Raw genomic sequence first — 9,441 nt, 5'->3', positions numbered from 1 at the left:
CGTCTTGGCTGTGCTTCCTCTCTGGGGCGAGGGTAGGGCGCTGTCTCTTCAAGCCTGAGGGCGCTGCGCGGCCGGGCTAACCGCAGCCGGAACCTCGGGACTCCGAGCCGGGAGTAGACTCAACGTCCAGCTTGGCGTTGCTAGGCAACCCCAGGAGGCGGGCCCAGCGCCGAGGGAACGGAGCTGGCCCCGCCTTTCCCTGCACCCCATTGGCTGTTATCTACGTGGTACCGCCTCCAGGGGCCGGAGGTAAAGGCTAGCGCCTCCGAGGCGGCCCGCCCCGGCCGGCGCGCTCTGACGTCACGTCCGGCGACGGCGGCGGCAGCGTCTCTGCACGGTCGGCCCGGCACTTACCGCCGGGGCAGTCGGTCAGTGGGGCTGTGCGGGCGACCTGGCTTGGGGCCGGAGGGGTTGGCGTAGGGAGGACTGGCCCGGGTGAGGAGGTCGGGAGGAACGGGGCGAGGGAGGGGGCGCTGTGGGCCGCGGTGGCTGTTGACGGAGTGTGACCGCGGCCGCCTTCCGCCCGGCCGCTCCGGACGTGTGGGCGCGGCGTGGGCTCCGTTCACCTGTCTGCAGCCGCCACCCTCCCCTGCGTCGGGCCCTCTCGCTGTGCCAGGCTGATGAGTTCGCGCTGATCCCCCGCCTCTTTTCTCAAACTTTTGATTTCCTCCCACCAGCACCCTTCCCGACTCTGTCCCCACCTAGTCCGCCTGCGCCTCCGCCACCCACACTCTCTGGGCACCCCCGGTATGGGCTGCTTACTTGGCCCCGGCCCCCAGGGAGGCTTTCAGTCCGTTCCTGTGTCAGCTTGCACCTTCTAACCTTGATCTAAGCCCTGGTTGTAATAAATGTGACTGAATAGAGTCTGCCTCCACTTACCCTCTTCTCAGATCCAGGGGCTTTCTCTTACTACCCCTCGGTTGGACTGGTCATGGGGTCACTGCTGCCTTTCTCCCTTTCAGACGGACCATGGACGGCTCCTTCGTCCAGCACAGTGTAAGGGTTCTGCAGGAGCTCAACAAGCAGCGGGAGCGGGGCCAGTACTGCGACGCCACCCTGGACGTGGGGGGTCTGGTGTTCAAGGCGCACTGGAGTGTCCTCGCCTGCTGCAGCCACTTCTTCCAGAGCCTCTATGGGGATGGCTCGGGGGGCAGTGTCGTCCTCCCTGCCGGCTTCGCTGAGATCTTTGGCCTCCTGCTGGACTTTTTCTACACTGGCCACCTCGCCCTCACCTCGGGGAACCGGGATCAGGTGCTCCTGGCAGCCAGGGAGTTGCGGGTGCCAGAGGCTGTAGAGCTGTGCCAGAGCTTCAAGCCCAAAGCCTCAGTGGGACTGGCACCAAGTGGCCACAGCGGGCTGGGGAAACCCGCCCCTCGGGATGTGAACAGCCACCTCAAGGAGCCAGCAAGCTTGGAGGAAGAGGAAGTTTCGAGGACGCTGGGTCAAACCCCCAGGGATCAGGAGCTCAGCGGTAGTCCCAGCCTCCAGAGGTGCCAGCTTGGTCTCTCTGCTCAGAGTGAGAACCCCTCCTTCCTCCGTGGGAAACTCAAGCAGGCTCTGAAGCTTTGTCCCCCTGAGGACAAGGAGCCTGAGGATTGCAGAGTGCCCCCAAGGCCCTTTGAGGTTGAAGGTGTCCAGCTGCAGGGCGGGAGTAACGAGGTACTGTGCCCAGGATGCTGGAGCAGGGGAGGCAGGAGTGGGGAGGAGAGATGGACGCTTTTCCGGGATAATCTGGACCCTAAGGTAGAATCTGTTTTGTGGGTTTAGAACAGATTTCCTCCAAATGTAGGAAGCCAGCTCCATCCTGCATCCTCAGGCTGACCTTTCTGCGAGTCGTGTTCATGGTTGCCAGCTTCTTGGGGTCGAGTGGGCGGCATCAGGTGTTTCCCAGGGTAGTGAAATCCAGGCAAACTTACCCACAAATAGAGCTCCTGCTCTCCAAACCCGAGATTCGGATGCTGCCTGCCCTGGGACCCTGAAGGGAACAGTCACTGATGAAGGGACTTGTCTGGGGATGTGCCTGGGTTGGGACTTGGGGTGGAACTGGATGGAGCTGGCTGCCCCGTAGATCTGTCCCCAGCACCCTTGCTGATTAATTTGGTGACCTCGCTCCCCCCTGCTGCCTCTTCTGCTCTAGTGGGAAGTGGTGGTTCAAGTTGAGGATGATGGGGATGGCGATTATGTTTCTGAGACTGAGACTGTGCCGACCAGGAGGAAATCAAACGTAATCAGAAAGCCCTGTGCTGCCGAGCCGGCCCTGAGTGCAGGTTCCCGGGCAGCCGAGCCTGCTGAGAACAGAAAAGGTACAGCGGTGCCGGTTGAATGCCCCACATGTCATAAAAAGTTCCTCAGCAAATATTATCTAAAAGTTCACAACAGGTAAACGTTCTGTTTTTCTATTTTCTTTTCCCACCTGCTGTTCCCGTGTTGGGGGAGGGGGCCTGTATCCCCACTTCTGGGCCGCATAGGGGCCAGGGGCTCCATCTCAGACCCACAGAGCGCCTGGCATTGGTGTCCTCTGGCCTGCGGGGAGTGAGCACCTGACCTTGGTTGGCTTCCTTCTTCCTCGCCCTCCTGCGAGCGCTCTGCTTGGAGTGCGTCTGTGGACACCTTAGCAACAGGTTCCACGCGCTGTGAACGTCGACCTCCAGCTGGCTTTTCCCAAGGGTGTGAGAGAAGCCTGTGGCCCCGGGCTGTGGCTGTGGCCTGACTGTAGGTGTTTCTAAAGCCTGGCAGTGTGGGCTTTGGGCCAAGATCTTTAGGGTTGGTGCCACCCACATTTCTGGGGACAGGTTAGCTCTGAGGTGTCAGCAGAGCATTAGAGACCATTCGTCTAAAGCTGCCGTGTCCCATAAGGTAGTCAGATGCCACGCGAAGCTATTTTAATTTAAAATCAAAGTAATTAAAATTAAGTAAGTTCAGTTCCTCAGTCACACTAGCCGCATTTCAAGGGCTCAGTAGCCACGCGTGGCCCCAGCTGCCGAATGCGACAGGACGGATGTAGAGCATTTCCATCATCCCAGAGCGTCCTCTTGGAAGGCGCTGCTCCAGGGGCCTTGCTCTCTGCGGGGCCTGCAGGGATGGCAACTAGGTGACACGCCTTTTAGTCTTGCCCGTCCTTAGCCCAAGACATCACTTGGTGCGATTTCTTGCCAAGCCAGGCTGGGCCATAACATGTTTTCTCAGTATGACACTCTCAGAAGCCACTAGCGACTGAAGCCCATTTGCTGTCCCTGCTCTGGGGGCAGCTGCTGCCAGTGGAGCCTTTGGGGAAGTCACCCTGGGGTGGTCTGTGTCTGCCTGGACGCTCTCCCAGTGTAAGACCAGGGTGCAGGCACCGACCCCATCCTTACCTTGGGCTGCAGGCTGCTAGACCGGCCCTGAGAACTGGGAAGGGGTGATGGCCTCCTGAGGTCTTTGGGATGGGGGACAAGACAGTCAGTATAGCGGCAGGGGATGAGAGGAGTGTGTGGCCTCTGGCAGGTTGTCGGAGCTCTCCCCACGCCACTCCCGGGCTCTGAAGTCAGGGTTCATTTAGCTCACTCAGTGAGCTTTCTGCCTGGTGGCTGGGCGCACCGGATACCTGAGTGAACAGAGCAAAGAGGCCTTGTGGAGCTTGCCCTCCAGCAGGGCGATGAGACCCTGAACTACCAGATAAGAGACTTCGCAGTGCGATGAAGGGAAAAGGACAGCAGTGCCAGGGGGCTGGGGAGTTCAGGGTGGGGTCAGGTTGCGATTGTAAAGAAAGGAGATAATCCAGCAGACTCAAAGGAAGTGAAGGAGTTTGCCTAATGGATGGCTGGGGAGAGCACTCTGGGCCAGAGAGGGGCCAGAGCAGAGGCTCTGGGGTGGGAGGGGGCCAGCAAGGTAAGGGGCAGGCCAGCAGTGCCCTCACAGGCCCCCAGGCCTTTCTCAGGGTGAGATGCCAAACATTAGAGGGTTGTGAGCAAAGAGGCGATGCGATCTGGTTGTACTTGAGGGCCCGTCTGGCTCCTGAAGTGGAAACCCGACGGGAGGTAGGTGTGGAGCACGGGATGGGTAGGAGGCCCAGATGGCGGCCCAGGGATGGCGTGGCCGCACTAGATGGTAGCATGGAGGCCAGGTGAGGTGGTCAGATTCTGGCTGTGGTTTTGAAGGCTGAGCCCATGGAAGTTCCAGGCAGACTGCGTGGTTTCTCCAGGGAGTCAGGGCCCAGGGATCATTTCTGTCTTCGGAGAGATGCTGGCTGCTGGGCCTCCCCATCGGCCTGCGGCTCTGGGGCGGCCCCTCCAGTGTGGAGCTGTGCCGTGCCCCTCCCTTGCAGAGTCTCCGGGAGGGAGGAGGGTTTCTGGGCTCACCTCTGCAGCTGCACCAGCTGGGTCTGGCCGAGCCTCGTGGAGAGCCTCAGGCGGCGGCCCAAGCCCCGTCTTCCTCTGCCGCGGAGCACAGCGCTGTCAGAGGTGCTGGAGGGGGCCTTGGTGAGGGAGGGCGGCAGGTCCACTCAGCCCCGACACCCCCCGTGGCTTCTCCCAGCAGGAAACACACTGGGGAGAAACCCTTCGAGTGTCCCAAATGCGGGAAGTGTTACTTTCGGAAGGAGAACCTCCTGGAGCACGAAGCCCGGAACTGCATGAACCGCTCGGAACAGGTACTTGGGGGCCGGCCCGGGTCCTGGCGGGCAGGGCACGCTGGCCTCTGTCTCTCTGCCACCCGGGAGGGGCCCCCAGGGGACTGGCCTAGATGGGACTGTAAACTCAAGAGCTGCAGGGTCCTTGGATGTCACCGGGTCCACTTCCTGGCGCAGGGTGGGGGGACAGGTCCTAAGGGCGGGCGGCACAAGCCCAGGAGGGACTTTGTAGGAGGCATTTTGGGTTTGCCTGCCTGGGCCCCTGGGCTTTGGAGAAGGGGTACTTCGGTGGGGGGTGGCTGCTGAGAAAGGCCACCTGGCCACCTCCCCCCATCCCCCTCGTTGGCCCGTGTGACTCGGTGGCTAAACCCCACCCCCACCTCTTCCTAGAGGCCTGTCGCCTGCAGGCTGCGGCCCCGTCCCGGCCTGGCCCCCAGCCTGGCGTGGTGGGCTTGCAGCATTCAGCGAGGGTCAGCGTCAGGGCAAGCAAGTTACGTGTTGCCCTCTCCCACCCTAGCGCCCCCCTCACCCTCCCCCCACCCCGGGCAGACTCTTCCCGGAAGCGAGTGGAAGCCCCAGCCGAGGCTGCCGTCGAGGCAGAGGCCCCCGCTGACACTCGCCCCGCTTGCCCCTCACACTGCCAGGTCTTCACGTGCTCCGTGTGCCAGGAGACATTCCGCCGGAGGATGGAGCTGCGGGTGCACATGGTGTCCCACACGGGGGAGATGCCCTACAAGGTCAGGCTCGGCCTGTCCCCAGGGCTGGGGGCCGAGGGGCGGCCCCAGGGTCCCTCCCGCCTAGCCCTTTACCCGGGATGGTGTTGGGGGGCCTCCCCCTCGCCAGCCGTCGAGGAGCCCTGCCCTCCCTCCCCGTGTCTGGTGCTCCTGTATCTTTGGGCGAGGCTGCTGTTTCTTTCCGCAGAGGGCAGCCTCAGCCTCGGCGTGGGCGTAGCACCAGAGGCCCTCCCCAGTGTGGCCTTCACACCGGGTCGGGGAGCCCCCGCATCGCGGCTGTGCCCTGCCTTTGGGTCCCTGCCCGACAGCCTGGGGGTGGCCAGGGCTCTGTTGGTGCCGCGGCCTCAGGGGGGACCGTGGCCTGTCTTCCAGTGCTCCTCCTGCTCCCAGCAGTTCATGCAGAAGAAGGACCTGCAGAGCCACATGATCAAGCTGCACGGAGCGCCCAAGCCCCACGCGGTGAGTGCCAGGCCGTCCTGAGGGCCCCGAGGACCGGGGCCGGGCGCTCCGATGCCGGGCACCAGCACGGTGAAGGCGGCGTGGCCGCGTCCAGAGTGGCGGGCTGTGCGGGTCCGCCATGAGGGGTCTGGGGGGTTCTGTGGGGCTCCCGGGCGGCCCTCCCTCCTGACTCTCGCCCTGCTCACCCTGTCCCTTAGTGTCCCACCTGCGCCAAGTGCTTCTTGTCCCGGACGGAACTGCAGCTGCACGAGGCCTTCAAGCACCGCGGGGAGAAGCTCTTTGTGTGTGAGGAGTGCGGCCACCGGGCGTCCAGCAGAAACGGCCTGCAGATGCACATCAAGGCCAAGCACAGGTGGCGGTGGCCCGTCTTCCCCCAGGGCCTGGCCCTGCTGCTGCCTCCAGGCCCGCGGGTGGGCTGGGAAGGCAGAGTTTGCTGCCGCTCACCCAGAGTGCCCCCCACCCTGAGTCTGGTGCCTGCAGCCTTTCTGGGTGGGGACGCCTGCCGGGTGAGCAAGCCTGTTGGGCCAGCGAGGCTGGGGGGAGGGGATTTCAGGCAAGACCAGGCTCCCTACCCCCGCCCCGGGCAGCTTCTCAGTTTCCCGTGGCTCCCGGGATGGAGCTCGTGCTCCTCTCCCAGCCCTGCCCAAGCCCTTCCTCCAGGCAGCTCGCAGCAGCCCGGGCCGTTCCCAAGGCTCAGGCCAGCTGGCTTCAGCCTTGCCTGTTTCCGTGGCTCGGGCCGGCCGTGTTCCCAGCTGCAGTGGCGCCTAGGGGGCCGCTTCCCTCGGTGACGCCTCTGCCCGTGTCCCCACCTGGACAGGAACGAGAGGCCGTACGTCTGTGAGTTCTGCAGCCACGCCTTCACCCAGAAGGCCAATCTCAACATGCACCTGCGCACGCACACAGGCGAGAAGCCCTTCCAGTGCCACCTCTGCGGCAAGACCTTCCGCACCCAAGGTGAGGCAGGCCGTCCCCTCCCCGTCCTGGGGCTGAGGCCCGGCGGCTGAGCCCTCACCTCGTCCCCGTCCCCGCAGCCAGCCTGGACAAGCACAACCGCACCCACACTGGCGAGAGGCCCTTCAGCTGTGAGTTCTGCGAGCAGCGCTTCACGGAGAAGGGGCCCCTGCTGAGGCACGTGGCCAGCCGCCACCAGGAGGGCCGGCCCCACTTCTGCCAGATCTGCGGGAAGACCTTCAAAGGTGCCTGGGAGCCCCGGGTTGGGGAGAGAGGGCCGGAGGGGCTGTCACAGGCTGGCAGGCAGGGGCGGAGGCTCCCCAGGGCCCCGGGCAGTAGTGATCTCGGTGGCGCTGGAGAGCCTGGCAGGGCCCAGAACGGCCGCAGGCTGTGTCTCCTCTCCGGGTGGAGCCCTGCTCCCGCCCCAACGCTGGGCCCTTCCCTCCTGCAGCCGTGGAACAGCTGCGCGTGCACGTGAGGAGGCACAAGGGGGTCAGGAAGTTCGAGTGCACGGAATGCGGCTACAAGTTCACCCGGCAGGTAGGCCTGGGGCTGGCCTCCTCCTGCCCCCCGCACCCCCCGGCCCCTGAGCCCCTCCCCCAGACGCCTCTGTGCCCAGCCTGAGCCCCCGCTCCCCGCTAGGCCCACCTGCGGAGGCACATGGAGATCCACGACCGGGTGGAGAACTACAACCCACGGCAGCGCAAGCTCCGGAACCTGGTCATCGAGGACGAGAAGATGGTGGTGGTGGCGCTCCAGCCGCCCACCGAGCTGGAGGTGGGCTCGGCTGAGGTCATCGTGGAGTCGCTGGCCCAGGGCGGCCTGGCCTCCCAGCTCCCTGGCCAGAGACTGTGTGCGGAGGAGAGCTTCTCGGGCCCGGGCGTCATGGAGCCCTCGCTCATCATCACGGCCGCCATCCCCGAGGACTGTGACACGTAGTCCTGCCCCCCTCGCCAACCCCGCGGCCCCCGGCCCACTTGGCCCCATCCCCCAATAAACCAGATGGCTTTGGACTCAATTGTTCTGGCCCATCCAGCGGCCTGGTCCCCGGGAACCTGGGCTCCAGGGAGGTGATGCTTTCCCACCGTGTCCTCTAGAAGAAACGGTGTCCTGCCTGGTCCTCCGTGCACCCCAGAGCTTGGCCAGCAGCTTCCCCACATTGTCGGGAGACCCCAGCCAAGTGAAACTTGGGCAGGTAGCTTTGGGGGACAAGCCTCTGGCCCAGGGCGCTCTCATCTTTCTCCATCTGGGTTTTAGAACCGGGACCAGTGGCCAGGGCCCTGATGATGGTGGCTGGCCCAAGATGGGGGCCCCGTTACTCTGCAGCCAAGTGGACCTGGGAGCCTGAGGACAGTCAGGCTTGTGGCTAAGTGTGCTCTGGACCCTGGCTGGCGGCATGACCACGGACAGGTCCTTTCCCTGGGGGAGAAGCTTGGTTTGCTTGTCCAGGAGGCTGGCTTGGCACACAGGCAGGGCCAGGCCTAGAACGGCAAGAGGCCCTGGTGGTACCCAGGTTCTGCAGCCTTGGGAAGAAGAGCGTGTGGGCTCGGGAGGCCAACTGCCTCCACCCAGATTCCTTACCAGCTCTTTTTTAGAGCTGTGACCTGGGGCAAGTGACTAAATGCTTCACTTCCTGACTTTTTAATGGAATTAGTAACAGCCCTCGCTTCATAGATGAAGAGTAAATGAGAAAGCCTGCTGTTCCAGTCCCCTGCCGGGTAACAGACGACCCCAGAATTGCCCTCGGGGCCGGGGGGCAGATCTGCTCTCAAGATGGCTCACTTGTGTGCCTGGCAAGTTGGCACTGGCCGTGGGCCGGGGTGCCTCCCCATGGGCTGCCTGGGCTCCCTCACAGCATGGTGGCTGGGTGCTGGGAGGAACGTCGCAGCAGGCCAAAGCTGCAAGGCCTTTCTGTGACCTGGCCCTGGAGGTCAACAGTGCCACCCCTGCCGCGTTGTATTGGTCCAGGCAGTCACCGAAACGTCATTCCTTAGGTTCAAGGGGAGGAGTGTCAAAGAATCTGCACACGTTTACAGCCGCCACCCCCCCCCCCCAAGACAGTAAGTGCTTCTGCTCAGTGCTTGGCACGGGGTGAGCGCAGAATCGGGGGTAGTGACAGTCGTGACCCCAAGAGCTCGCGGCAGCCATCACTTACTGCCTCATCACTGGAGGATTCCCGAGGCACCGGCCCCACGCTATGCTGAGTACCTCCCAGGGTTTAAGGAGGAAAACTCCACTTTAGACCCAGAACCCCTCCAACCATCTTTCCTTTTACTCCTTGCCCACTAGGGAGCTCAGACATAAAGACAGTTAAGTATTCTAGTGTGGAAACTGCCAGCCAGGTCATGAGCCACCTCAGATCTGGCAAGGCGACCGAGGTAAGCCATGGCCTCCCGATGCCCCCTTCCTGGCCCGGCACTGGCCGCTTCCTCGGGTTCCGCGGGCTTGCAGATGTGAGGAATGTTCTGTGCTCCACGGCCTCTTCCGGGAGGGACACTGCTCTATTTGAAGGGTTCAGCCCCTCCCGCCAGGTCCAAGAGACAGGGATCTCATCACCTTTTAGCACCACACCTTCAGGAGGAGGGGGGAGCAAGGTATCGGGCACAGTGCCCAGGGGTGGAGTCAGGAGGTCGAAGCAGCTTTTGGGCAGGTGAGCCATGGCCTCAGCCACCCACATTTCTCCCACTTCTG

General features: G+C 63.4%; 1 protein-coding gene across 4 annotated transcripts; it reads left to right on the top strand.

The window, feature by feature from the left end:
- The first annotated feature begins 263 nt into the window (after nt 1-263).
- On the top strand, nt 264-7,768 carry ZBTB48 (zinc finger and BTB domain containing 48). 4 transcript variants are annotated; one of them, XM_082467917.1, is made up of 11 exons: nt 264-368; nt 963-1,743; nt 2,138-2,379; nt 4,513-4,627; nt 5,251-5,343; nt 5,713-5,799; nt 5,997-6,151; nt 6,617-6,753; nt 6,831-6,995; nt 7,202-7,290; nt 7,393-7,768. In XM_082467917.1, the coding sequence occupies exons 2-11, from the start codon at nt 970-972 to the stop codon at nt 7,687-7,689; spliced, it is 2,154 nt and encodes a 717-aa protein (XP_082324043.1). In that variant the 5' UTR covers nt 264-368; nt 963-969; the 3' UTR covers nt 7,690-7,768. The 4 variants fall into 4 exon arrangements, with proteins under 4 accessions (XP_082324043.1, XP_082324044.1, XP_082324046.1 ...); XM_082467918.1 differs by having other exon boundaries at nt 265-368; nt 4,516-4,627; XM_082467920.1 differs by having other exon boundaries at nt 267-368; nt 963-1,659; nt 4,516-4,627.
- The last annotated feature ends 1,673 nt before the right edge of the window (nt 7,769-9,441 follow it).

This window comes from Balaenoptera physalus, assembly GCF_965194825.1.
Source record: "Balaenoptera physalus genome assembly, chromosome: 1".
NCBI lineage: Eukaryota > Metazoa > Chordata > Mammalia > Artiodactyla > Balaenopteridae > Balaenoptera > Balaenoptera physalus.
Note: the sequence above shows the minus strand (reverse complement) of the source record. Positions and strands in the feature narration are given on the sequence as shown.

Excerpts from the sequence above, each read along its gene's own strand:
- ZBTB48 (XM_082467917.1), top strand. The coding sequence starts at position 970 with ATGGACGGCTCCTTCGTCCAGCACAGTGTAAGGGTTCTGCAGGAGCTC. Across the intron at positions 5,800-5,996 it reads GAGCGCCCAAGCCCCACGCG|TGTCCCACCTGCGCCAAGTG; the intron begins GTGAGTGCCAGG and ends CCTGTCCCTTAG. Across the intron at positions 6,996-7,201 it reads CTGCGGGAAGACCTTCAAAG|CCGTGGAACAGCTGCGCGTG; the intron begins GTGCCTGGGAGC and ends TCCCTCCTGCAG.